This window comes from Aulostomus chinensis, chromosome 19, assembly GCF_037954235.1.
Source record: "Aulostomus chinensis isolate RoL2024-O1b breed Wild chromosome 19, RoL_Achi_v1.0, whole genome shotgun sequence".
Taxonomy (NCBI): Eukaryota; Metazoa; Chordata; class Actinopteri; order Syngnathiformes; family Aulostomidae; genus Aulostomus; species Aulostomus chinensis.
In genome coordinates, this window is record NC_141338.1 from 9,661,109 (window position 1) to 9,688,304 (window position 27,196).

At 41.6% G+C, this 27,196-nt stretch overlaps 2 protein-coding genes across 6 annotated transcripts in view; both read left to right on the forward strand.

The window, feature by feature from the left end:
- Window positions 1-298: 298 nt before the first annotated feature.
- Window positions 299-20,520, forward strand: fubp3 (far upstream element (FUSE) binding protein 3). Of its 5 annotated transcripts, none has more exons than XM_086187662.1 (19): window positions 299-420; window positions 5,588-5,699; window positions 7,619-7,649; window positions 7,824-7,873; window positions 8,005-8,076; window positions 8,999-9,056; window positions 9,300-9,462; window positions 9,962-10,060; window positions 10,282-10,386; window positions 10,902-11,004; window positions 11,471-11,571; window positions 11,873-12,002; window positions 16,111-16,271; window positions 16,557-16,630; window positions 16,739-16,815; window positions 17,203-17,259; window positions 17,489-17,539; window positions 17,625-17,752; window positions 19,616-20,518. In XM_086187662.1, the coding sequence occupies exons 1-19, from the start codon at window positions 328-330 to the stop codon at window positions 19,622-19,624; spliced, it is 1,674 nt and encodes a 557-aa protein (XP_086043788.1). In that variant the 5' UTR covers window positions 299-327; the 3' UTR covers window positions 19,625-20,518. The 5 variants fall into 5 exon arrangements, with proteins under 5 accessions (XP_086043788.1, XP_086043786.1, XP_086043791.1 ...); XM_086187660.1 differs by having other exon boundaries at window positions 7,616-7,649; window positions 19,616-20,515; XM_086187665.1 differs by lacking the exon at window positions 8,005-8,076 and having other exon boundaries at window positions 19,616-20,520.
- A 4,359-nt stretch (window positions 20,521-24,879) lies between these two features.
- Window positions 24,880-27,196, forward strand: part of prdm12a (PR domain containing 12a) — a 3,203-nt gene continuing 886 nt past the window's right edge. The window contains exons 1-4 of the mRNA XM_086187414.1: window positions 24,880-25,096; window positions 26,418-26,608; window positions 26,707-26,862; window positions 27,041-27,152. Coding sequence (XP_086043540.1) covers window positions 24,880-25,096; window positions 26,418-26,608; window positions 26,707-26,862; window positions 27,041-27,152 — 676 coding nt within the window. The remainder of the gene's footprint in view (window positions 25,097-26,417; window positions 26,609-26,706; window positions 26,863-27,040; window positions 27,153-27,196) is intronic.

Sequence of the window (27,196 nt, forward strand, 5' to 3'; positions counted from 1 at the left end):
ACAACACATATTATAACTGCATTGTGATGCAACAGTTATTATATATATATATATATATATATATATATATATATATATATATATATGTGTGTGTGTGTGTATATGCTTTAAATAAATAATCCATTTTCAAAATTCAAACAAATATATTTCGCAATTTTGTGTTTTATTGTATGGATGTTATGGTGAAAGAGGTTTTCCTGTCTCGAACGTGGTCTCTGATCAACTCGCGAGATCATCTGGCTCGCGGAGCTTTGGCTTGGCACGTGTGCTGATCTTTTTTTTTTTTTTTTTTTTTTTTTTAAGAGTGGCTCTCAGCTGCCGAGGCGGATGATGATGGCGGAGCTGGTTCAGGGACAGGCCTCGGTGGCTCAGCCCGGAACGAAAGATGACTTCGCAGACACGATACGCCGGGTCCGACAGGTAAACTGCTCTACAGAGAGGACAAGTGCGATGCTTTCAAACCATTAAACCGTGTTTAAATTTGGAGCAGGAAAAGAGTTTGGTCGGGACACCTCAGACCCCCCTGCCACAAACAGTCCTTCATGCACCCAGCAAGCTAGCAAGCTAATGTTAAATAGCCGAGGCAGCATAGCTGAGCCGACAGATTAGAGTTTACACGGGAACGAATACGTGTTAATTATAAGTGACAGAACCGTCGACTCGATCGAGCAAGCCATTTCTGAGAAAAGACGTCACAGCCTCTGCTAATGTGGAAGTTTGTGCAACTTTAGTAAGTTATACACTGCAACCTGTTGTCAAGTACCAGAAGTTGTAGCTAGCTTAGCTTTCTTACTTCTAAATACAAGTTTGATGGCTGGCAGCCCGGCCCACATCGTAGCTAAACCTAATACTTGGTTTAGACTCGAAGCCCAGCTGTCTGACACGCTGTCAGAAAGTTAGCTTGCTAGTTTGGAAGTTAGCTTTAGAGAAGCTGTCTGTTGCCCCAGTTAAAGAGACGCACGGAGGGCTTGTTTAGTAACCACTTGAACCACCGACGTTTAAATCCTCCAATTTCCATTCTTTAACCCAAATTAGTGTTTTGTTCAAATCTTGTAGCGTATTTTGCTCAATATAAGAAAAAACGAGTTAGCTACTGGAGCTAATGTTGCCGGGCTAGCTTGTATGGCAGGGTCTGTCTTAACAGGCAGCGTTGGAGTTAGGCCATATACTGTAACGTCATCTGTTCAAATAAGCCCCCCTCCACTCCTCCTGTTCAGCATACTTGGATTTTTCCATTTGCAGTCTGGAAAATAACTGAAAAATACAATTTAATATATCCTGCAATCTGCTTACACCTATTCTAACTTTGACAGACAATATCTGACATTCCAGCAGAAGATGGATACTACTTTGTTAGTATAAGTGCCTGTCTATTTGCTACAAGAAGTGATTATTTCATCACTGGCTGAATGTAGTAGATGTACACCTTGTAGCTCATCTTCTTTGTGGGTCCATTTTAACCCATTTCTGAAGATGTAGTGTAATTCTTAACATTCGTAATTTGTTATCTGTTGCACCCTATTGCTTAGTACAATGTAAGATATTTTCGGTCAGGTTTCAGTTTGAGTTCATACAGATAAATTCTTCACTTGCCAGTCACATTTCAGTGTTCCTTTGGTGTATGACATGTTTAAAGCCCCCATTAAATATCTACCCGATAAGTTCTGATGAATGGGGTCCTGAAATACTAGATTTCCTGCGGCCAAAAATGTTTCACCACACTTAAGTTTGTACGGTCACAGCTTCCTTGTATCCATATGCGACCCCACTGAGGATCTGCACATGGATACAAGCTGGTTTTATACATTAAGCGTCTCTTGAGTTTTAGTTTATAATCCATGAAAAATGTAAAAGCAAGACATTAAATTCCACCAGGCCAGTAACTAACATCTTAACTCCTAAAGTAGTTGAAATTGCTCCATAATATATTTCATGTTCATTTCTTTCTTTCTTACTTTTTTTAAAATTCAGCATGTATTGAGTATTGCAGTTTGCCTAATTGGGCTTGATGTTCCTGGTCTGCCGCTGTTCCTGAAAGTCTCACAGAAGCACCTAAGTCTTCCCACCTGTAACACTCAGACTCTATTAACCACCCACAAACAAGAAAAGTAGTAAAGCGCCATTGGTTCTTCAGTATGAAAAGTAATCTGACACCTTGAATACTGCATATCACTGACTAAACAGTAATTTCCCAGCACTTAACAATGTGTTCTCCATGCTAAAATGTAGCTGTCGTACCTTTGTGCCAGACCTATTCTTTGACTTAAAAGTTTTGCACCTGACTACAATTACTTACAAATATAATTTTTTTTCTTTTTGGAGTGATTTGGAGTCAAATACTTAGAAATAAACGTCTTGAGCTCACAAAGATGTTTGATTTTATTGATGTGAAACCTATGAGAATGCAGTAAGAGCCAGTCATTCCTAATTAGCTTGAAGCTTACAACAACTAATAACAGCAAAACTGTCCAAAAACAGTTGCCAACAAACTACGAACTACATCATCTGGTATAATCCTTGTTGTCTTAATGCAGTCGTATTCTCATTAATCCTCACATTCTTTGATTGGAGCCAAAAACAAACTACAAACCTTCTGTTTTGTTGCTATTGAGCATGACCAATTCGTGGATCCACTTGAACCAACTGGCTCTTTCACAGTAGCATGATTGGAAGTAAAAACAAAGTGTAACACTTCCGGTTTGACGCTCCTGTGAATGAACGCAAGCAAGTTGGTTAGAGTGAATGCACCAGCTGGTTGAGCTCGGTAGGGACAAACTGGAAGGATTGTAGCTGGTTTGTTTTTAAGCTCCAATCAAATTGTTTGTGTATTACTGAGCATATGGCTGGATTAAGATATGGATTATGCCAGAGGAGGCGCTTGAACGTTTTTAAGGGGACATTCCTAGACAGTTTTGCTGCTGTTAGCTGTTGGGGGCTACAGGAGGCTACTCGCTTTGAGCTAAATATATGTGGCTGGCTCTTTCTGCATTGTGGAGTCGTAAAGAAATGACGCAGCAGTGTAAGCACATCTTTGTAAACTCAAGGTGCTTATTTGAGTACACTCAAGGTAAAATACACTTTTTGGGTAAAGAATTGCTCTAACATATTTGCAAATTCAATAAGTGAGTCTGTCTTGGAGGTCAATCAAGTCCATAGTGGTGTTTACTCAGAGGCCCCAGTCAACAGTGGGGGTGGGGGTTCTACTATTGGATGGACAGTATGTTCCAGACAACCAGCAGGTTGCGTGAGAGAGAACTTATGTGGGCCAACTGCTGCCCCCTCTGGAGTTGGGGTTTCATATCTGTGGCAGGTGTTTTGATCCTCCAAGATTTAATTTGTAGCAGGGCTCCAGGTAACATCATTGTCATTATAGGTTGATCTGTTGATCACTTTGACAGTTAATCTGTGAATTGTTTTTTTTTTTTCTATAAAATGTCAAGTAAATTTGGAAACTGCTCATTGCAATGTCCCAGAGCTGAAAGTGATATGTTTAACTGGTTTGGAGCATGTTGCATTTTATCTTTGTAGAAAGTTTGTGGGGTGATGACGAGACATGGCAGCATCAAATCTCTTGGTCAGAGTAGTTTTGAAGCATCTCATAAATAACTTGTGTCTCTTACATCCTTTCCAAATTTTATCGGACCAAATTGAATAAATTCCGATACTGGAACACATCATTTCATAGGGCCTGCATGATGAACAGTTTATCCACCATTTTATACCTGAAATGGTAACAGCGGTGTAGGGTTTGACAGTTGTTAGAATGATTGTCGCTTATTTCATTTGAATGAGCAGCTAGCAAACAAGACATGGGAAACTTGGCTTAGGTCTTGACTTGCAGTGGTCTACCCTTCTATGAATATTGACTTTTATTATGTAGGTTATGTTTGTTTTTCTACTATATTGGCGCAAAATTTGCAACCATAAAATCAGACTCAAGCATGTGCATTTCGTTTGCTTCTCAGTGTGGTGTTCAATAAAAAAATTGATACAATAAAACCAAAATTGAAGACAATCACACATTGCTCAGTCCCTCAGTGCCAACTATTTCAAACTTTTAAGAGCACAAATCATCCCTTCAATCACTGATATTTGATCTGACCAGCAGTTGGCCCAAGGTCACTGCAGACACAGGTGTTAGGAACGATTCAGCATTAACTATGTAATGAAACAAAACTTGAATAACAATTCGAAGTTTGAGCCTTAACTTCACCACTGACTTTTATCAACAATACTTTGGTCGCTTGACATAGGCAGTTAGAAGAGGAAGCAGGTGTGGAATTGCTGCTTTCCACAACACTGTCTCCTTATTTCCATTGCTCTCATCTCTGTGGGCCCTGAAGTAGATAATCATCCCTGAAGGTGATGGAAGACTCTAATTGCAGTCACTATATTGTCATATTGTGAAAAAATTCCAGTCAGGCACAGATGCCAATTTAGTGCAATTTTCTGAAAAGCTATACTTTTGTATGGGAGGAGAGGTGGCAGATTAACAGGGTGTGGAAAGTTCTGTTGGTGCTCTCTAGCTCTGTAATTGAAGATTTAAATGTCCTTCACAGCAGAACATTAACATCTACTTAAGATAGGCATGTGACTGATTTTTAAAGTAGACTGTCTGGTTTTCAGTGAGGCTACAATGCAAATGAACATGTCCCCTTTTGAAGTTGAGTACAGGAGTTGGATACTTTCCATTACTATGAGAACGCGTATAGAAATTTGTCAGATGAAGTCAGAAGTGTAGTGCACATGTAGAAATGTTCAGGCGCAAGTGTCAGCCACGGCTAAGTGTCCGTGTTGGTTTGACGCACAGGTCAGCCTAACTCTGTCACGTCAAACATCGATCCCCAAGGTGTGTGGAAGCATGGTTTATGTTAGTGCTGCACAAAATGGTGAGATCTCATGCTGTGACTGTTGTGCACGATGAATCACCTCCCTGAGCTACCATTACAGGGTACAGGAGGTTCTGAGCTGGCTGGCTTTTGTATCAGTGTTGTTTGGACATACCTTCAGAGGATTGTGAAGCCTTGGCAGAGGCATCATGTTCTAAGTTGTTGTTTTACAGTTCATGTATGTACGTAAAATATTTTCACCGAGACAGTTGTAGAAAATATCTGCAAACCCTCCTCCTGCTTCTCTAAGCATGATTAGCAGCATACCTTGCTTTAGGCCATTGATAGCTTCATTTTAGCTTTCAACAACCCATCTGAAAAGCCCAGTCTTTTTGGATATTGGTCTGAACTGTGTTGATTGTGGGGCTTTTCCAACAATCAAAAGGTTCATTAAAAAAAATGACAGGAAAATGAATATTTACAGCAAAGCGCTTGTAGTTCCCACAAGGACTGTAGCAGGCAGATGCCAGCTGCTGTAATGCTGAAAAAGTGCAGTTTAAAGCTAAAAAGATAACTCTGTACATCATTTGGCATGGTCCAGCTTCAAAGTATCAAACTGCTTTTAGTGAGCAAGCAAGCAAGTGGAATGTATCACACTCATCATGAAGAGCTGTACAATATGTCGTCAAGGAGAATATCCTCATCACAAAACCACTTTTCAACTTTATTCACGATGTTGTGCTATTACTTGTCACCAGATGGCAGCCAAGATGGGAGGAGACCAGATGCCCAACATGAACAATTCCTCTCCCATCATAGACCCCTTCCTCTACGGCTTTGGAGGCCAGAAACGTTCGCTAGACAATGGAGGTAAGTCACCCGTAAACACGCAGATGTTCTTGTATAACACTCTGTCACATACTCACTTTTATCCTGCCTTGCGTGAATGTTGACATTTTCATGGAAACGTCATCCTGCTTCATAAAAGCTCTAAATATTTATCCCTGTCACCATAAAAAAAGGGATGCTCTTAAGTGGTTTTCTCTTCTTGTGTTGTGTGTGTGTGTGTGTGTGTGTGTGTGTGTGTGTGTGTGTGTGTGTGTGTGGGCCCCCCTATCAATTTCAGCCTGACAGCCTGAGCATTTCATGTCACTTCACTTTTCTGTCTGACAGATTGCCAGGTCTGTTTAGGTGGAGTTGTTGGTTTGCTCTAACCACTCAGCAGTAAATCATCATTCCCTGCATTTGCAGGTGACGCCAAAGCTGTAGGGTTGACAGTCAATTAACTCTTAATTGTGCAGCAATTGAAGAAAATATACAGATTTTAGCAATTACTTTTGTAATTTGTTTGGAAACTGGACAAACAGCCATCAGTGAGTACGTGAGCAGACTCACAATTGTATGCAAGTGTTTTCAACACTTGACAAGTGATATTTTAATACATTTCTGTTTTTTGACTTTGGAGCAGCAGAGAGGCTGTGCTTGTTGTCACATTAACACAGCAGCACTCTTTGCCTCGTGTTCATGTTGATATTCTCCTACTTAATTAAAATATTTCCTCGCTTTATGCAATTAAGTTTTACAAATTATATGGTTGTGGACCTGTTATATTTCATTTTCTATTTTGGCAGACATGTTCAGCATAAATAAATAATGCGTCTTAGGTTTGCCTTTAAGTGTTCTTACCCAAAATGAAGCATCGCACAGAAGTTAAACTCACAAAGGAAGACTGATGCATGATTTTTGAAAATGGGACTTGTGACATAGTCTAGCTGTTGGATCCAACATTGCACCTTTTTTTCTGGTGTTTAATTTTTTTTTTTTTCCACAAAAACCTCATTAACATCCACAAGAAATTTCAGATGGGCATTTAATGCTCAGGAACATTATAGACCCATTGACTAGTGTTCCAGGTGTTTATCTGTTTTGACCCATGCTTGCTTACATTTGTTTGGTATGGAAAGTTTTTAACCTGGTTGTTCCGTGTACAGAATTTTTCATCCTGCTGGATCTTGCACACAGAACAAAGATTTGGCACATTTGTACCTGTGAGGTGGAAATGTGAATCCTTTGTCTTGTCCTCCTTATCTTGTCATAGTTGTATGAAGAGTTCAGCCCTGAAAGCGTTCACTGCATTGCCTGATTAAGGTTTAGCATCGAAACCGTTTGGCCTCAATTTCTCTCTTTCAAGGTTGTAAGCAACCACAACTTGAGGAGAGTAATGGTCACAATGGCTATCTCTCAGTATTTAATTGTCAAACGTACAAGTACATCCAAGGCTTTCGTAGGTTATCTCGCAGTCTTGCCCTTGCATGAATTCAGTACACCTCCTCTTTTATATTCATAGCCATTCCATTCTCCAGCGTTAACCCTGCTACATTTCCCAAGTAAGTGAAATCAGTGCAAACGACCATAAAATTGATTGAACCTGTTAGATATCAAGTCAGGTGTTTACTTCCATGAAAGCACATCCTCCAGTGACCCTGCAGGACCCTTTCTTGGTTGCTACCTGTCAAAATTCAATTCTGAACCTGCAGCCCCTGACCCAGCTGCTGTCTTTCTCTGATTGAAACACTCACTTGGCAGGCCTGATTTCCATCCTGCTGTGGGTCAGACGCAAACATGAAGGATTGGCAGGGTCGTCTCCATCTGCTTCCATCCCCAGCAGCTCTGACTCCTTCTCTCTCTCACTGTTGTTTCATCACTTAAGATTGTTTACTGTTTATTTAAACATGAGCTCATAAATTCTTACACATTAATATTTGGTTTCCTTTCCATTCTCCCAGTAGGGAACCACCTTGGTGCAATGGTACATCAAAGGTGAGCAAAGCATATGAATCTTTGGATGTATTTAGACTTGTTGTGAGTAATTGTAAGATCACACAAAAAGCAGAAATTTCCAGATCTTTGACGTTAAGTGTTGGCAAATTTTCAGACGAATCCTGGTTTCAGAGGGCTTTTAATTTAAATTATTGATCATTTAATATCTTGCAGGGCTCTTACGACAGAAGACTTCAAAGTGCCTGATAAGATGGTGGGATTCAGTAAGTGAGCTCATTATTGTCCATACAAACATTTGACATGTAATTATCAGTATTGACATTCTACTCAGTATTTGGGTCACTGAATCTGTCTGGAAAGACTAAAGCTGGCCCTCTCCATCTCCCCCTCCCAGTCATTGGAAAAGGAGGAGAGCAGATTTCAAGAATTCAGCTGGAATCTGGCTGTAAGATCCAGATAGCTTCCGGTAAGCTCCAGCTTCAATCAGTCAAAAGCTATTTTCATTCAAAGACCCCTAACCCTATTAGTGTGAAATGAGATATTGATTGCCTCCTCAAACATTTGAAATTATACTTTTCCACAGACATATTGAAAACATAGCAGCAATAGAATTGATTGACCCATATTACAGGGTTGTTAAATTATCGGGCTTCACAGAGTAGGATCTGGTCTTAAACTTGATCTAAAATGTGTCTTTTGGTCTTTTATGATGATTTCGATGGCCTTTGAACAAAGTAATCACAAGTCCTCAATACGTGTTTGTGTTAAGTAATTGTGGGGGGAATGTCTAAGCTGCAGAGGAACCACATGAAACCGGTCATCTCTACATTTGCAACTTCTCGTAGCAGCAATTGCAACCTACCTAACAAGCAAGACCTTTAAGTATGCATCAGATGGAACAAAGAGATACTCCAGTAGCGTCATCATAAATCAAAACCTGTACTTTCATTTTTGTCAGTGTAGTGAATTTGTGCCAGTTGAACATGAGTAGATTCCCTTTCTGGAGCTTATTATTTTTTAGTAGTTTTTCTTGACTGTAACCTGTGAAGTCTTGTCAGCCTGCAGAAAAGACTTGGTCAACAGCCACATGTGTAGTTTCAAATATTTACAACATGTGCTGTACATTGTAAATAGAATTAAACAAAATGAAATAGGTCTTGGCCATTTTCAGCCTTACAGTGCAGAGGTAACGCTTCGTGTCAGTCAGGATACTGACAACTGTTTGTAGGTTGTTTAGTCTGTAGACTTCATGTTGGGGAAAAAAAACTATTTGGAAAAAAATGTAATTTTCAATGTGAAATATCCCTTTCTTAAGTTGTAGTAAGTGCAAAGTCTGTGTAAAGTTAAAGTCAGTATAAGTCTGATTTCTTCTATTTTTTGTATTATAGACAGTGGAGGCATGTTGGACAGGCCCTGCACGCTGACCGGGAGCCCCGAGAATATCGAGTAAGTCTAAACTTTGACAGATTTACCGAAAACTGGGCAGCGCAAAAGCAAAGTGTGCCCATTGTTGTGACACGTAGGGCACGAACCCAAATCTCTTTTCATGTCTCCTCTTAATCAGTCACTGAATCTCCTTAACACCCCTTTCTCATGTGACAAAGAAGAATGTGACGCAGCAAATTTTTTTGTGGGTGGATCTGTAAGTGGTGACAAATGCTCATCTTGGTGCTCGCTGTATCCCCCTAGGCAGGCCAAGAGGTTGCTGAGTGAGATTGTGGAGCAGTGTCGGTATGGCCCAGGATTCCACTGTGAGATGGACGGGAATGGCGCCATCCAGCAGATCCTGATCCCCGCCAATAAAGTCGGCCTGGTTATCGGCAAGGGAGGAGAAACCATCAAGCAGCTGCAGGTCTGGTAGTTTACTACACTGACCATGTAGAATAGCAAGTAAAAGGTGATTGACAGGACAAAGAATTATTTTTTGTCCGTTTCCATAGAACTTGTACATTTTAACAGTTTTTGGTTGCTTTGACAAGCCCTTCTCCGTGATTGTCCTAAATTTTTGATCATATCATTTGCAGCATCTCCTAGTACCCAGAGGACTGTTAAATCTCAAACTATAATCTTAACGGTCTTTATGTAGGTTGTCTAAATAACATGACAGTCATACTCTGACTAAAAATGTTTGTTTGATCATAATCAAAGCATTCATGGTGGTTTGAATCAAATAGCAGAAATGCTCCCTCAAATATGTCTTTAGATAGTCTTTTCATAACGACACTATGCATTTGCAGCTTTGTGTAGGTCACCATGTTTGCACCTGGAATAAAACTTTTTCTCCGAGCCATGGCACAGTAGGCATTTGGTCCCCATAACTCTTTGGTCTGTGTCTGATTGTACCCTGGCAGGAGAGAACAGGAGTGCAGATGATAATGATTCAGGATGACCCCATGCCCACTGGAGCAGACAAACCCTTGAGAATCACTGGGGATCCTCACAAAGTGCAGGTCGGTCCGAAAAGGAAAAGGGGGAGAGAAAAAAAAAAATCTCATTGTGTGCTTCCATCTTTTCAGTTGACAGACAATTTTACACATTTTATGCCTTCAGTGTTCTGCTTCAAAAACACTTGGAAAATTTAGAATTCGTCAGAATCACCCACACAGTTGTTCATGTGGAGCAGTTTTTTTGGTGAATTAAGATTTGGTATCCTCCTGCTGTCTTCCTCCAGCAAGCCCGTGAATTGGTGGTGAAGCTAATCCGAGACAAGGACCAAGGAGATTTCAGGGCTGGCAGGGCAGACTTTGGATCCAAAATGGGTGGCGGCAGTCTGGATGTAAGAGCTTGTTTATTTGTGTTTTTTACTCTCGAGACAGCCAGGTTTTGGCTAATTTTATTAGTACAACTCTACCATCAACTGTGCATTTGACACATTTCACAACACAATTGAACCGTACTGCTTTAAAGCACAGTGAATAAATCAAAGACAAATGGGAGACAATTGATTAAAAAACAAAGACGTAGACTCAGCAACTTTAATGAGTGAAAAAGGATTATGCAGAAAATACAATGTGTGTGGTGTAACTGAAATATCAAATACATTTTAGAATGTCTCCATTCACTTTGTGAAAAGAGAAAAATGTGCATTTTAAAATGTGTAAAAGGTAGTAAGCTATTCAAAATGCACTAATATTGTCCTGAAAGAGCTGGGAGTTTTGGTTTTTGAGTGCCTCCTGTAGCTGAAAATATGAAGGTGTTGAAAGAGGACAAATACGTACAGAAAAATGGTAAACTTACTGTTGATGTTGTTTAAGCATGAGTCTTTCTTGTGCCCACTGATGGCATGATCAGGTGGTCGTGCCTAGATTTGCTGTTGGGATCATTATCGGGAGGAACGGAGAGATGATCAAGAAGATTCAGAATGATGCTGGGGTCAGGATCCAGTTCAAACAAGGTAGGAAGACAAAACCAGACTGCATGTTCCCACTGAAAGAAGAAATGACTAAACTCTTGATTTTGACGAGAATTTATGGGATGTATTTTTGAGCAGTTTGTAGCGAAACACGCAGAAGCCTCACCAGGAGCTCTATTAATTTGGGGAACACAATGATATACTTAAATGGTTTGGGAGTTTAAATGAGCACAGACTTTCTCATGTGTTCTTTCTGGATTGGAAACTGAGGGTGTAACAGCTGATCTAAGAAAACGAATGAATGAGCTTCAGGCAGCTTCACAATTACCAGATTTAATGGAGCATCATTCAAAGGTTGAAGTAGAAGCTTTTTCCTTTTGTTTCAGCTTTGGAATCCAAACCTGAATGCTGCTCTAATTCTGGAAATATCACTATGTCCTTTGCTCCTACGCAGCTCTCAGCAGCAGTGAATACATATGTGATCCTTTTTGCCTCCTTTGTCAACCAGATGACGGAGTTAGTCCCGACCGTGTTGCCCAGGTGATGGGCCAGCCAGACCACTGCCACCACGCGGTGCACCTCATCAATGAACTGGTTCAGACTGCTCAGGTATGAAACTAAGGTGGTGATTAAGTATCACAAGATACTGATAAGAATACACAACCTAACATTGTGTCAGCGATTGCAAAAACCATATTAAAGCCATCCCTGCAGTTGCTCTGCAGAGGCTCTATGAATGAGAACATGATTAATAAAACTGTTACTTCAAAGCAAATTAGAGAGCAAATGCTGCATCGAACTTTTTGAACTAATTTTTTGTGATTTCTTTTGGGAGCCTCCTCGGAAATCATTGAAGTTTGTAGCGATAACATTAAAAGTTTGTGCTACTTTTTTTTTGGCCCCTTTATAGGAGCGAGATGGGTTTGGAGGTGTAATGGGACGCCGAGGGCGAGGTGACTGTAACATGGGTGGGCCTGCAGGACTGCAGGAAGTGACATATGCTGTACCTGCAGACAAGTGTGGCCTGGTGATTGGCAAAGGTAAGGAAACTTGTTGTGAACTAAGTTATTGAAGCCTTTTAAAACCTCAAAATGAACTCGCTTTGCTTCTACTTTGCGCATATAACTTTTCTTGTTAGCTTGCATTTTACAGTTGCTGGGAAGTGTGAATGCCTGATTTAATTGGCCTCTTGCTGTGAGCACTCATCAATATGAACCGTTGAAGATTATATCCAACTCAACAGATTGCCCTTTTCACTTTTAAAATAACCGAACGCTGTTTGCTGTTCTGCCCCTGCATGAAACTGATGAGGGGTGAGTGACCACCCTCCATTCTCCCTCTAGGCCTCATGTATACAGCACAAGTGGCATTCATTGGCTTCACTAAGGGCTTAATGATGGGGATAATGCGTGTAATGTGACATTAATTGTTAAAGGTGCATAATAACAGCCCTCAATCATGTGGAAGGCTGCCTGGCATCTAATGAGGGTCTTTCAGCCCAATAGAGTGCAGCGAGGGAATGAATAGGAGGAATTAGCTTATTGGCTATTCATGCCCACTCTATTGCCAGCTATTTAAAAGTCATTGACCATTGCATTGGAAGGAGGTGTGTGTGTGTGCGCGCGCATGTGTCTCTTCTTGGTGTGTGTGTGTCTGTGTGTGCGTGCAATGGTGGGAGGGGTCGAAGGGGCCCTCTTTACCTAAGATAAAAACATGGCAATAGAAATGTCAAGTGGCTTTTGTGCATGTAGTGGGGCAAGGGAAACAAATAAACCTGGGCGTTGCGTCCCCCTCTCTGAGCATTAGCATATGAAGTGGGTCAATATGGTCGAGATGGCGGTGGGTCTGGGTGCTGTCAGCCAGCCCTTAAAGGGTGCGGTGATTAATATCTTTACGATGCCATATGCAGCCTATTGCCCCTTGGTTTTGACCCCCTACACACACTCACACACTGTCTCTCAATGCAGCTTGATGGATCAAGCCACCCACCAACCTGCTCACTTTATTACAGGCTTGAATTCATTGCAGGAGCACTAACAAGGACACTACAACTCTTGACTACACGTATGGTGTGATAGAATTGTGAGTTTTCCTGTATTGCTCAGTACCTGGAATTTCCTCTGATCAAGTTTGAAATGTGCTTGTTTCACAGCTGTACAGAAAAGCCAGTTAAGTGGACTTAAGACCGTAAACTAGTGGTGTTCATGCTGTAATCATGCTTGATCGGGACTGGCTGAAGGCTGCATATCGAGCCATGTATTGCTAACGTCCAAACAGAACCTCCGCTATTAGTTGTCAGTCTGGTTGTTGTGAAAAATTATTTGCGCTGTATACCCTGGTAGGAACGCTGACTCTTATCGTATATGTTGGCGCTTCGAAGGACCTTTTGATTTTCAATTATAATTGTATATTGCGCAGCCTGTGTCCATTCCTGAATGAAACTATTAATTGTTTCATACTGTATACTGAGAAACCGCAATGTTTTAGGCTTTAATACCATGAAAATCTCGTTCTGATTGCTTGCTTTGATTAAAAATGACAGACCAAATATTTGATGAACTGCTGTGGTATTTGATACTTGTCGTGTTCGCGTTCAACAAATCTCACTGACTCAAGCTCTTGCACTGCTTGATCATTTGTGGATGTACATGAAGGGGAGTGTCTCAAATATGAGTGGACAGTTTGTCATTAATCTAAGAACATTCATGTTTGCCTTAAATAAATTACTTACTTTTCATGTAGCCTGTGATCAAATGCCACCTAATTCAATTATGTAGTCATTTTGCTAATTTATACCCATCAGCCTCAGCTGTAATCTTGTGTTCAGTGCTGTTTATAAAATGTTAGCATGCTAACATTGAGCTGAGAGAATCACTGTGCCACCTCAGCTGTTAGTGTAGCATTTTATTTCTTAAAAAAGTGTCTGAATAGTTTGTCAATAACCAGAAATGCACAGCTGTATATTTTATATATATTGTATATGTTTTGATTTGTTTGTTTATGGAACTTGAGTCACCAGGGACCTATTCAAAAGACTCATCTTCTCAGATGAACTGCCCAAAAAAAAAAAAATCCCATTTGGAAATCAGGAACCAGCAATTCCAGAAATCAGAAGTCAAAACATTTTTGCTTTAAATATTAATTAAAATGGTTAATCATTTATTAAAACTGCTTCAAAATAATTTGCCATCACTTGACCAATTACGACTGTTCTGAGGAAAAACAAAATCCCACCCTGATACCACTATGATAACAAGATGATTATAATTTCCCAAGAAAGCAATGAAGTGTGACCACAGCTTTTGGAAAGTATAAAATGTATTCTTCAGAGACAACCTGAATACATTTTTTCTTCATAGTAATATAATCATCGTCCACTCAAACATATTTTAATGTAAACCTGTACATTTCATGTTGCACATCCTTCTGATATATATTTCCCTGGAGGCCGGTGGTTTTTGTCCCCACCAGCAGCTAACCAGTCCCTTAGCTCCGGCCTGAATGCCGTCACCAGTTGCACTTTTGTGTGCCCTCCTTTTCTCCAGCTCACTAAACCAGTCTCATTAATAAGGCCCGTATTATCTGTCCTCACTACAGCCTAGTCCATGAAATGAATAGTCGGGGTCTTCATTGCTCTCTGCTGTCTGACTAGAAGAGCTCATAATGGCTTCATTAAGGCAAAAGTTTCATTTGGTTGACAATGGGTTAATGGCCCATGTGCAGTCTGTTGGCAGCAAGGGATAGGCTGCAGGAGGAGGAGAGGTTTTTGATGAGCGTTTTCATTCAAGGGTCAGCCAGGGTCATCCGAGTGTCAGCCACAAGTGAACAAATGTGTAATTGATGTTGGGACAGCCCCGGTGTCCCCCCTGGAAGCACCCTCTGCCTTATTCGTTCAGATCTGGAGAGGCAGGGGGGTTTTGCTGGTTGTTGCCCCCCCCCCCCCCCTTCACTGCCCCCTCTCATCACAGGAGGACAACACAGAGTCAAGAATGAAAAGGGTAAAAGAGACAAACGATATCCCAGAAGGAGGATACGCTTCAATTTTGGCCCCTTTCTCCTGCCAGCTATGTTTCATTTCTCCCTGCTGGTGTAATTGCTCTCCCCACACGTCGGGAAGCTGGCATCTGATGCCGAGGAGGGGGGTGGTGTGCAGGAGATGTCCTCTTTTGTTTCCTGATTTGCATGGATGTTACCATGGAATGGTAGATAAGTGGTGAGACACATGCCAGCCTTCATAAGGTAGCATTATCACACTCGTATAGTCAAGTGACTCGACATGATCCCAGTGAACAGAAGTCAGGTACGCTTGAAATAAAATGTGTCTGAAGGAAAAAGTGTTCTCGTATGCAGGCGAGCGAGAAACTGTCCAAAGAGGAGAATTAATCTTTGAAATGAGAATAACAGCGCACGGCTTTGGACCTCGAAGGCATTCATGGTGTGAATGACAGAAATAATCGTGTTGAAGACTGAAAAAGAGAGCTTGAGAGGAGTTCAAACTTTGCATACTCTTTTCACCTCTGTGAGAAATTGGTTTGATTGTCAGGTTGTGGGTTTCAGAAAGTTACAAAGATGTCTGAGGGTCCAGTTGTCAGAATAAAATGTTAGCTTATATGTTTCTGCAAACCACGGATATGTACGTCAATGTTTGCGAAGAGATGGAGTGTCACATTATATGACCACCAATGAAATTCACTCTTGAAAAACAATGTGATGCTTCAGTGTTTGGGTTTAGGTCTGTTTGGGGTTGAGAAAACACTGTGGCTTGGGTCCGTGTTGGGAATCTCAGCCAGTAACAGCAGACTCCTGCTGCAAAGTCTGGTATTTGTAGGACAGATCCACCACCCAACCCTTTGTCCCAGCATGGACTTTACAGCTATTTTGTCATAATCACATTACTGCTTTTGCACTTGTGAGAAATGCTCTTATGAAATGTTTTTGGATTCGAATTGTCGAGTTTATACTTCGTGGTTTGCTGAAAGGTACAATGCCAACGTTTCATTCCAGTGACTTGCTGCTGAATAAAGTGGTACAGCTCTGGAGTGTGATAGATGAGGGGTGTTTTTAAATATTGTCCACCGCCCTGAAGGCACTTTATTTTGAAGCATTCAAATATCTCAGTGACACTATTAATTCTGGATGCTTTCCCAGGTGGAGAAACCATCAAGAACATCAAAGAGCAGTCTCGTGCCCACGTGGAGCTACAGAGAAACCCACCGCCCAACACTGACCCCAACGTGCGCATCTTCTCCATCCGAGGCACCCCTCAGCAGTTGGAGAAGGCCCGCCAGCTGATCGATGAGAGAATTGGGGTAGGTGGTCTGGCCCTGCCCCCCCTCCCCGTCCCCCACAAACGCTATTGTCTGGCCTGATATTCATGAGCGCACATGTCACTGCAGCGAGCTGCTGGGGTGAGCCCGGCTGCTGTGGTCCTGGTGGCCACAACGATGTCACCAGAGGTTAAACATGAAGAATCCATCAAATGGACTTAATGGAGTGCATCAGCGCCTGGCCGTGCCCTCTGACCTTGCCTGTTGGCTTCTTTTAAACACAAGTGTGGTCTCTCACTCACCAGCTCTTCCCTTTCTCTGCTGTAGGCTCCAGGAATGGGGGGTAACAGCAACTTTGGAATGAATCCCTACAACCAAGGACCAACCACTCCTCCTCAACAGTAAAGTCCACTTTCATCACTTTTTCATGAGCTAAGGCCCAAAAAGACTAAGAATCAGAACTTGGGTCATTAAGTCTTGACTTGACTGCTGTTTATTCTCCTTTGAAGTGGTGCTCAGACCTTCATGACTGGAGGATGGGGTACAACTTTTCAGATATGGCAGCCTCAAGGACAGCAGGACCACAGTGAGTAAACACCCCAAGAGCCTCATGCCAGGTTTGGTTTCCCAGGTAAACTGCTGCTAAAGCTACCTGATAAGATTGGAGGGTGAGCAGTAAAGAGCTGTCGTCAAATAAGGGAGGAAACAAAATATAGCAGTTTTATCAACCACAAACTTGAGTCACCCACAGTGTCATATTGAGTTCCTCTGTAGGCCGTGATGGAATAGTCACATTTCTTGTGGCAAACCACCTCCTTCCTGTATGGACAGATTTTTAAATATGCTGTTTGATTGAAATCATTAGGAAACAGAATTGTAGATGAGAGCCAAAGGTGGAAAAAAAAAAAAAGGGAGGGGGCAACAAAGGCTCACTCTCAGTAACCCTGGTGGTGTTATCTGTGTCTGGTTTCAGGTCACAATGGATCCCAGACAAGCCAGATGGACTGGGAGCACTATTATAAAAAGCTAGGCAAGTGTCTGGAAGTGTAACAAATGCTGCAAAAGGCTCACATTTAATCCCCGTAAACATTCTCGGTTCATGCAAAGCTCAGGATCTGATGGGCGTGAGCTTAAATTGAAATTGTTTTCAGGCTGTCAGAATGGAAAGCTGTATTTAAAATGGGTATTAAAGTGTATATAATGAAAAAGTCCTGTAGAGGCTGCTGCTGTGTTTGTAACGGTGATGGTGTTTGCTGCAGGTCAGCAGAGCCAGGCCCAGAGCACTGCTCCTGAATACAGCAAAGCTTGGGGTGAGCACACATGGAAGCACTTTATTATGATCCCATTCTCTTGTCTTCATACTCGGTGCTGACTGGTGTATTGCTTCCTCTACAGGCCAGACCTCTGCTCCTGGATCTCAGCAGACCTCCAACCCTGACTTCAACGCCTGGGTTGACTTCTACAGACAGCCGATGGCGTACTTCAACCAGGGCGCACAGCAGACACAAGCCCCGGGCCTTCAGGTGAGAGCCACCTGCCTCCACGCAAACCCACATGTTAGAACTAACAACAGATTTTTTTATTTTTTTAAGTGATTATTGTCAACAAGTCCCATGAAAATACGTAAACAATCAATCTATATTTACCCCTAACGTGTATGTGTAGCAGCAGCCCCGTCGGGGTTGAGCCGCTGGAGCAGTTATTTGTTAGACAGGAACATCTTAATGGAGGTGTTTCTGCAAATGTTGTTTCAGTTGCCAAGCATTTATTTCCATTAAACTGAGATCAGTGGCAGCAAATACAGGACTACTGCTCTTTTTTATACAGCGTGTTAATGATGAGTACATACAACCGGCTTCAAGCCCCACTTCTGTACAGAAGAACACGGAAACCGAGTACAGCTTAGTACCTGTACACCCTCAAACATGTTAGCAGAAGATATCATTCTTGACACTCGGCAAGAGTTCTGACTTATGTTCCTTTTGTTGGCGAAACTTCAAACCAACGTTGCCGTTTAACTTGCTGATTGTGAGGGAGACTGGCAGACTGTGGAGGCCTGTTGCCCCTCATTAAAAACATCAGTCATCCAAAGTGAAGGTGAATTCCAGTGATTGTACCGCTGGGTTCAGAGGGGCAGCCTGCTGTGGTTGTCAGTAAATTGGGTTGTGCTAAGAAACTGTGTTGTCAGAAATATTGATTCTGATTAGACCTGCACCAATACTCATTTTCCACACTATCAGTACCACCCATAGCAGCTGCTCTCATCTGCTCCCTCATGCCCAGCTTAAAAACACACACACACACACACACACACCCACACACACCACTGTGGCCACACAGCTCCGCCTCCTCGCCCACGCTGCTGTTTGTGTTGCCACTCGTCTCGTTCGTTCTGTTCCGGCGTTGGCATGGGAGAGATGGCAAGTGCAGAACCCTGCGGTCGGTTTTTGGTGGAAAAAGGAAACAGGAATGCATTTTGGGGCAAAAAAAAAAGAGTTTGCATTTCAGGAAAATAATCATGGAAAGGTGAAGTACACGAGCAAGCTACGTGTCAAAAGGAGCCCCGAAATATCCGCACGCCGACTTCTGAAGAAATTAGAGATGTTGATAGCGGCTCGGAGTTCAAGGAGACTGAAGCTCTGACGGCTCCTTAGGAATCGGCTTCTGTTAAGAGAAAAATACTTCATTCTGTTTCTCACTTGAGTGCTTAACACACAGTACAGATTCTTCCTGAGATTAATTCACTAATTTATTTAGTGAAAGTCAAAAACAAACCTAAAAAAAGACTGCACCAAGGTTGCTACAGATTTCTTACTGTTGGCATGCATCCATACTTGCTGACGTTGACAGTGGAGTCAATATTTGTTGAGCGACGGCGTCAGTTCGAAATTCCTTCAGTTTAGCGTGTTTGCATGTTTTACACCAGTGTGCAGTTAAAACTGTGAGAATCCAAGTCATTTGGCATATAAATATCTGGCGTGTCTGTTGAATGTCATTTAAACAGATGAATCGTGTGGTCTAAAAACTGTCAACGTGTCGGGGAAAACATCAACTGCCGACCGTTAAGTGTATTCTTAGGATGCGTTTTCAGCTGCGTGTCCGTGGGGTGAATCGGACGCTCCGTTTTTAGCTGCAGACCCATCATCTTTGTAATGACCACGAGCCATGAAGATGCGTGTCAGCAGTCACGTGGGTCTTAACCGTCTGTTTTAACCCAGAAACGTTGATGGTGCCCAGGAGGAAGCTGAAATATTTACAACTGAAGAAACTGGTCCCGTCTGTCGTTCACCGTTTGATATTTTCATGGTATTTGTTGACACCAATGAGAGTATCTGTAGAGTTTCTGCGTGTGTGCGGCGATTGTAACCTTTGTGATTGTTCTGCAGGATCATTAGAGAAGAAAAGACTTGAATCACTGAGGATGGAAGTGGCCCTTTTTTAGCGGAGGGTTCTAGATTTGCAACGCCTTGAAGACTTTTTTCTTAATGAGAAACACTAGCTGTAGAATGACTTCTATGATAAATATATTTCTAAAATCAGCAACATTTATTTGTTACTAAATGCTTATGTACACTGTTATTTTGAATAGACCGTATCTGGGATCGCTTTTTGGACTTGAGCAAGCTGTTTTTCGTTTTTCTATGTTTTCCTGTCTTGACTCAGATTGTACCGCCAAAATGAACCCAAGAGTTGTAACATTTCAAACGGCAATATGATCTATTTTTTTCTAGTTATGTTGAAATGAATCCATGATGATGTGCTTAGCAGTCTTGAATATTGATTTGTCACATGTCATAAAGATGTTTAAAGAGTGTGTTAAAATGTTATTTTTCCTTTTACATAATTCAGTGAAATGAAACTGTGATGTTTTGTTACAGGAAATGTTGTTTTTTTTTTTTTTTTTTACAAGGTTTAAAGAAGGATTAATGTCAGCCAGTGGCAATAGTTCTAATTTAATTGTGCATTGTATGCTGTTTTTCATTGTCATTTTATTGTACTCTGGTTTAAAAGAAAAAGGTGCAATATCTTATTTCACTTTTGAAACAAAGATGGGTTCTCTAATATTTTTGAAAGACTTTTAACTTGTAGTTTTAAGATGTTTTTCTTTTTTCAAATGGAAATGTCATGGATAATTTATTACAGTGATCTGATATAAGACTTAGGGGGATGTTGCAAATAGCTTTTTTGCCTTTGCTACCTTGTAAAACTGTATATATGCTCATATATTTGACTGTTAATTTAAAATATATATGTTTCATTTATATATATATATATATATATATATATATATATATATATATATATATATATATATATATATATATATATATATATATATATATATATATATATATATATATACTTATAAAAATTATTTTTTTTCCTGTGATCCTCGCTGCAGGAAAATTGTCCCTCTTTTTCTGTTCTGTTTTTTCTTACTGAAAATGTTCAAAGATTGTGAATGTGATTTGAAATTTGATGTTGCATCTTGTTATGAAGAAAAATACAAAGTGGTAGATTTTTGTGTATGTTCTGTACCTGATTTATTCAAGACTGCTAAGCCTCTGTAATTCTACCTGTGTAATGATTAAATGTAGTATTTTTCTGTTTTAAGTATTATGATCAAAAAAATAAAAACTGTCTTATTTGGTACCTCCCAGTTCTCTAACGTCCCGCTGAGCCTTCTGCAGGGACGCAGCGGGACGTTGGACTCAGTCCAATGCTAATAACTTTTTAATTAATTTTTTATTTCTTTGTGTGATCTAACATAAATGATATAAATGATGCATCATTATGGAAAAATGGTTCTTGTATTAACATTTCTTAATGAAAGGGATATAATTTCAAAATATCTAATTATGGTGGCTTTTTTTCCCCTTTTGTGTACAGTTAACCATGTATTAAAAACATCCAGACTACCTTTATTGTGTACTGTTAAGCTGGTTTTTGTTTTTTGACAAACATTTGGATGTCTTTTGTTGTACTTTCAGTGTTGAATATTAGTTTCACAGTGGAAACTTGAGAGCTCTATTGTGTGCGTGCGTGTGTGTGTGAACTAACGTGATACGTAGAGAATACAGGCCAATTGTATGTTTTCATGTTTTATTAGCAGAAAATCTATTTTCTATAGTCTATTGCCACTTCTCAAATTCAAATAAATTTTCCGCAAGCCGCTCTTGTGGTTGAACCGTACATCTTTATCTTTATCAACTTGGATTTAACAGTGAGAGCTATCTTCTGTTTGGACTGTGGAGCATCAGTTACTGATTCATGAATGGTGAACTGCACCAACATATTGATCTGTTGTTGTTTTTTTGTGTTTTTACTGCAATGAGTATCTTGACATTTGCGGTATTTTGAACGATTCATGGCACTTTCTGTATGAAATGAAGCGGATGAAGACGTCAGGCTTCACATAGTTGTGTAGAATTCCCTGAGTGATGTATTAAACCGGCTCGGTGGACGAATTCCTCATGTTCATATTTATCAACCTCCAGTCTTTCACTTGAAATAACTGAAGTTATCTATGAAAGTTTATGAACTAAGGTGACGAAAACAACAGTTTTTGTTTTGTTTTTTAATTTGCCCAATAGAATCCCCCCCCCCCCCCCCCCCCCTCAGGCTGCAGCATGTCAGGGCTCTCTGTTTCTGTCACCTGTCCACCACCAGCATCAGTATGACCTCCCTCAGGCTCTGGTCCAGTGAGATGTCCCCTCCACCCCTTCCAGCTTTGTCACTGCACATCTTTGCACCCAGCAGGGAGGCTCCTGCCACAGTGGCCCCTGCGCGGCCCCATACCGGCCCCTGCATTGATGCTGTGCAGCTGTTTCCAAATCCAGCCCTTGATTTTGATCCTCTTCCTTCTTCCCCTTTTTTTTTTTTTTTTTTTTCTTAAGCATTCCATCCCTGTGGACACTTCTGACCCAGCAGTCCGTTGTCGCCGTCTAATAATGTAGTCGTTCCAGAATCATTCCCAGACAGAGGATTAGAGGTATGAGCATCATTACAATCCTTTCTTGGACACCTTTTCTCCTTCAGGGACTCTTGATGTAGCAGCATTTAGAAAACAAACAGTCTGCTGAGTGTTTAAACCGGAGGAGCGGACATGGAGGCAGTAACAGCAGCAGCTGAGAACCGATTTTAAAATCAGACAAATGTTTAAGATGGGATTTGTATGCTTCTGCTGCAACATTCTACTCCAATTCACTGCATCAGCACATGTAGCACCAAGCAAAAACAATATCCTTGAGTCAATAATTGAACAATTTCTGTTGGTGTCTTCTTTATTTTTGCCCCCCCCCCCTCCTCCATTTTCAGCAACTGCTATGTCACTTATTCATTTGAAAATACTTTCTTTTTCCAGATGGATATTTCACTTCCTAACCATATTCTGATCAGTTCATCAAATATCAATTCGTTCTAATCAAACAGTAACTGCTTCAGTGGACCTCCTACTTTAAGGCAGCAGCTGATAAGAAAAAAAATCCAAAATGAGGTTTTTGATTCAGTTTTATTATGAATGTTAAAATTCCGGTCCGGATTTAGTCTTTTCTCGTCTGCAATTTAGTGTCTTTGCATCTGAAGGAAACAGATTTTTTTTTTTTTTAAAGGCACCCATTCATGTCCCCTCTGCCCCTTCAGACACACACACACACACACACACCACCTCCCCTCCCCTCCCATCAAGCAGGTGTCCTTGTCTGTCCAACAAGAAGGGGGGACTGCACCTCTCTCACCTTTGCAACAGATTAGCGGATCTTCAGGATCCAGCACACTGCGGCAGCTACCTTAATCTGGTTTTAATGACCCTGCGGAGGATCCCGGGAGACTCTCCTATACTAGTGTGTGTGTGTGTGTGTGTGTGTGTGTGTGAGGGAGAGAGAGAGAGTCCCGCAGTAAATCATTTTATTTTAATATTTCTATAGAGATACACGCAAAATATAAACGTTCAGATTTTTTTTTTTAAAAACAACGTTTTTTCCTGTCATTTAAAAAAGAAAGCAAACGTTCGCTTGCTTCGCCTCTTTTATATCCCTCCAAACAAACTCTCCCCTTTGATTCGTTTCCCACCGGCTCTTTGAAATAAAACAATTACCTCACTCTTTGTGCAATAATTGTCAATCATCCACATGAAATTGATAAGCTTTAAATGGACAGAATAACAGCTTAAATGGGTTTACAATGGAACAGCGGAGCAGGATGATTTGCTATTGCTGACATGCCCGAGGCTTTACCAGCTCCACATAATGCCATAGGTTAATGCATAAATAAGCAAATCAAATCCATGCGTTACCCCAATTCAATTCATTTAATTCCTCTTTAATAAAGAGCGGCCCCACCCCCTGTCCCGCCATTTACCTCGGATTTGTGTGATGAATGCTATAAATGTAAATCAATCTAGATGAGAAAGAATCCCGTTGAAAGAGCAGAGAAATTTCATCTGGGAAAAGGAGACAAACGTAGGAGGGGCCCGCTCATAAAAAGCAGCTGTTTCACAGTAATCTTTTTTCGTGCCCTGTCACTCACCTTGCCTTTTCACTATCTGCTACTCACAAACCCCTCCGCTATTGTATTTAGTTGCCATATCTTCTCTCCCATTACGTTGCCATATTCGTGCAGGAAAAAAAAAAGAGAGGGAGAACTTGCCTATTTTTTGCGGACAATCCCCTTGTAGTTGTTTGAGTGAAAAGAGGAGTGCATGGATGTCAAATTGCCCTCAAAACACCATGAAAGATTGATTTGCAGCACTTTTCAGGGGCCTGACATTACTTGGAGGGGAGCTGAATAGGAAACCTGTGAGCCGGGGATGGAATAAAGATGTCCTCTCTGCTGGAAAAGAAGGAAAACTGCCCATTTAGCCCCAGTCCATCAAGCCCGAAAAATAGCCAAGAGAGGAAAAACAGAGGACTGTGACTAGAGAGAAGAAAAGACTCGTATATACTCATCTAAACGTTGTCACAATACCGAGGGAGGGAGGGAGCGGCGGAGGGGGAGGAGGAGGGGGGCGCAGAACATCCATGAATATTAAACCGCTTACCTCAACAAGGGCTTGAAAAAGTGGACCACGTCAAAGCAGCTTTGCATTTTTTGCATGCGAACAATGCTGGAAAAAAAAACGTGTTTTTTATTCTTGTTATTCCCGCGCTAACTCCTCACAAAAAAAATAATAGTAATATTACCAGCGCATGAATACCAAATGCCTGAGAACAAACGGGCGAGCAGGTCCCAGACTCAATGACCCACTTCTGCACCTCGTTGTTACATTTAGAAAACTGCAGCTTTGGCTGTTCACTGCTGCAGTTTTCAAAAGTTTTAACTTCGGTATAGATTGTCATCAGTTATGTATTTGAAATCTTTGCAACATCCCCCCCCCCCCCCCAAAAAAATCACTTGATGTTCAGATAATTTAAAAAAAAAAAAAGTTTTGCTCTCCTGTGCGTTTAATAGGCTGCTGGCGGGTGCAGCAGGGAGCTCCACGCTGAGGGGTGTGTCATTAATAAGTAATTAGACAGGGGTCACGCAGCCACTCATATAAAGAGACCCTCACAGCCAGACAGGGCAGCCTTCACGCACAGACGCGCCAGAGGAGCAGCAGCAGCTCTGCGCCTCCTTTAACTTCATTTGACTAGATTTGTCTCCTCCTGCAAACATGGGCTCCGTACTGCCCGCCGATGCTTTGGCCCTCAAGTCTGGATTTAAGTGTCCGAGCCGCTCTCTGTCAGATGTGATCACCTCGGACATCCTGCACAGTTTCCTGTACGGCAGGTGGAGGAACGTGCTGGGCGAACACCTGGCGGAGGAGCGGCAGAGCAACAGCCCCAGGACCGCCTTCACCGCCGAGGTGCTGGCGCAGTCCTTCGCCGGAGGTAGGCTCACCTGCTGGACTGTTTGACCTCACAGCCGCGCTCTGTTTGGATGATGTTCATTTTAATTGATGAGGTTCATTTGACATTTTATTTAAATCGCATCTGCGCGTCTTTTGCCATTTTAATCACTTTTTGTTTTGTTTTTTTAGCTTGAAGAAATTTGCGCACACATAATTTGACCAAAACGAAACAAAAAAAAAACCCCACACAAAACAAACTCATTTGTCAGAGAGATTTTTTTCCCAAGAATAACAAGTTCATTTAAGTAACTTATCGCACCATGAATATTTTTAATTTATTTCCCAGACTATCTCATTGTTGCTATTTTTTTCTGCTCTTTCCCTCGTTTTTTTTTTCTTTCCTACTTTTCTTTCGAGCCATTTAACGCGTTAACCCTCTCCTCAGTCTTGTTATGCGTGTAACCGCAGACGCAGGCCATTAAATTCATTTGGTTAACTTTGTGCTTGACCTGGGAAAGTTTCCACTTAAACCTCGCGGAGAGAAAAGGTTTCTTTTCTTTGAGAAGTCCACAGGTTTTTATCCCACATTCATCAATCTCCGGACAGTCTCTTTTCCTCTCTTGGCAGCTATGGGGCTCCGGAGCTTTTCTCTTTCTCTCTCCTTAAAAGATTTGCTGTTCCTCGCATAATGCACCGTGAAGGCTAAATCTAATGCTATTCATTGCATGTCAACCATCTAATCGCCTTTCCATTTTTTGTTGCAGAAATTCCTGAGTCTTTTAAACAAGCCCACGTTTCATTCAGCCCAAATTTATTGCTACAAAGTTCTTAAAAGGATAATGAATTTGGAATTAGCCGTTTCTTTTCCAGTAAACTTTAATGAATATCACATCTGAAGCATGACAAATTGCTGGACCCTGCGCAATAGAGGACCATTTAACCTCTATTCGGCAAAGCTTTTTTTTTTTCTCTCTCTCTCTCTTTCGCAACCTCAAATAAAAAAATCTTTGATTTTGACATTAAAGAAGCGCAAGTTTTTTTCGGGGTTTTTTTTTTTCGTCCTTTTCTGCTGCGGATGAAAATGCTTTCCGAGGGGTTTCTGTGCGCCACAAAAACCTTCAATTCAACCAGATAATCGAATTAAATGGAGGATAAAGGTGTAGCTTAATATTTCGTGACTAAAATAAGCCTCAGTCCATTTAGTGCTTTCAGGACAGGAGCATTGACATCTACTCACTCACGTTTGAGTTCACCCCCATGACATTTATTTCATATCTGAAAAATATATTCCAGTCGATGTGTGGTTGTTGTTGTTTTTTTAAATCATTTAATTTCGCAGGTCCTATTTCTTTATGTTTCAGAGGTGCAGAAGTTGTCCAGTCTGGTGCTGCCCAGCGAGGTGATCATCGCTCAGAGCTCCATCCCTGGAGAGGGCCTGGGCATCTTCTCCAAGACCTGGATCAAAGCCGGGACCGAGATGGGCCCTTTTACCGGGAAGGTCCTGTCTCCCGAGCACGTGGACCTGCTCAAGAATAACAACCTGATGTGGGAGGTGAGACCGCGAGGACCAATGTGCACCGTCCACACTTGGACTTCCTCTCTGCCTGTAGTTGTGTGCTGACCCGAGGCTCCGTGTTCTCCCGCGCGCAGGTGTTCAATGAAGACGGCACGGTGCGCTACTTCATCGATGCCAGCCAGGAGGACCAGCGCAGCTGGATGACCTACATCAAGTGCGCCAGGAACGAGCAGGAGCAAAACCTGGAGGTGGTGCAGATCGGCAGCAGCATCTTCTACAAGGCCGTGGAGGTGAGAAACAAACCTGGTTCTGTGCAGCAGCGAGGAGGGAAGAGAGGAGGCCGTGCAAGGAACTACGCCGCCTGTCGGTTAAAAACAGGACTGAATGTGTGTGATTTGTGACTTTTTGGGCTGCGCAGATGAGCAAAATAAAATGCCTCATTAAAGAAGTCCTCCTGTACCCCCTCAGACCATCCCCCCAGACCAGGAGCTTCTTGTCTGGTATGGAAACACCCACAACACCTTCCTGGGAATCCCCGGAGTCCCGACAGACGAAGAACACCTGAAGAAGGGCAGGAACGGTGAGATGTTTCCCTGTTCGCTCAACCTTTTGTTCAGTTGTGGT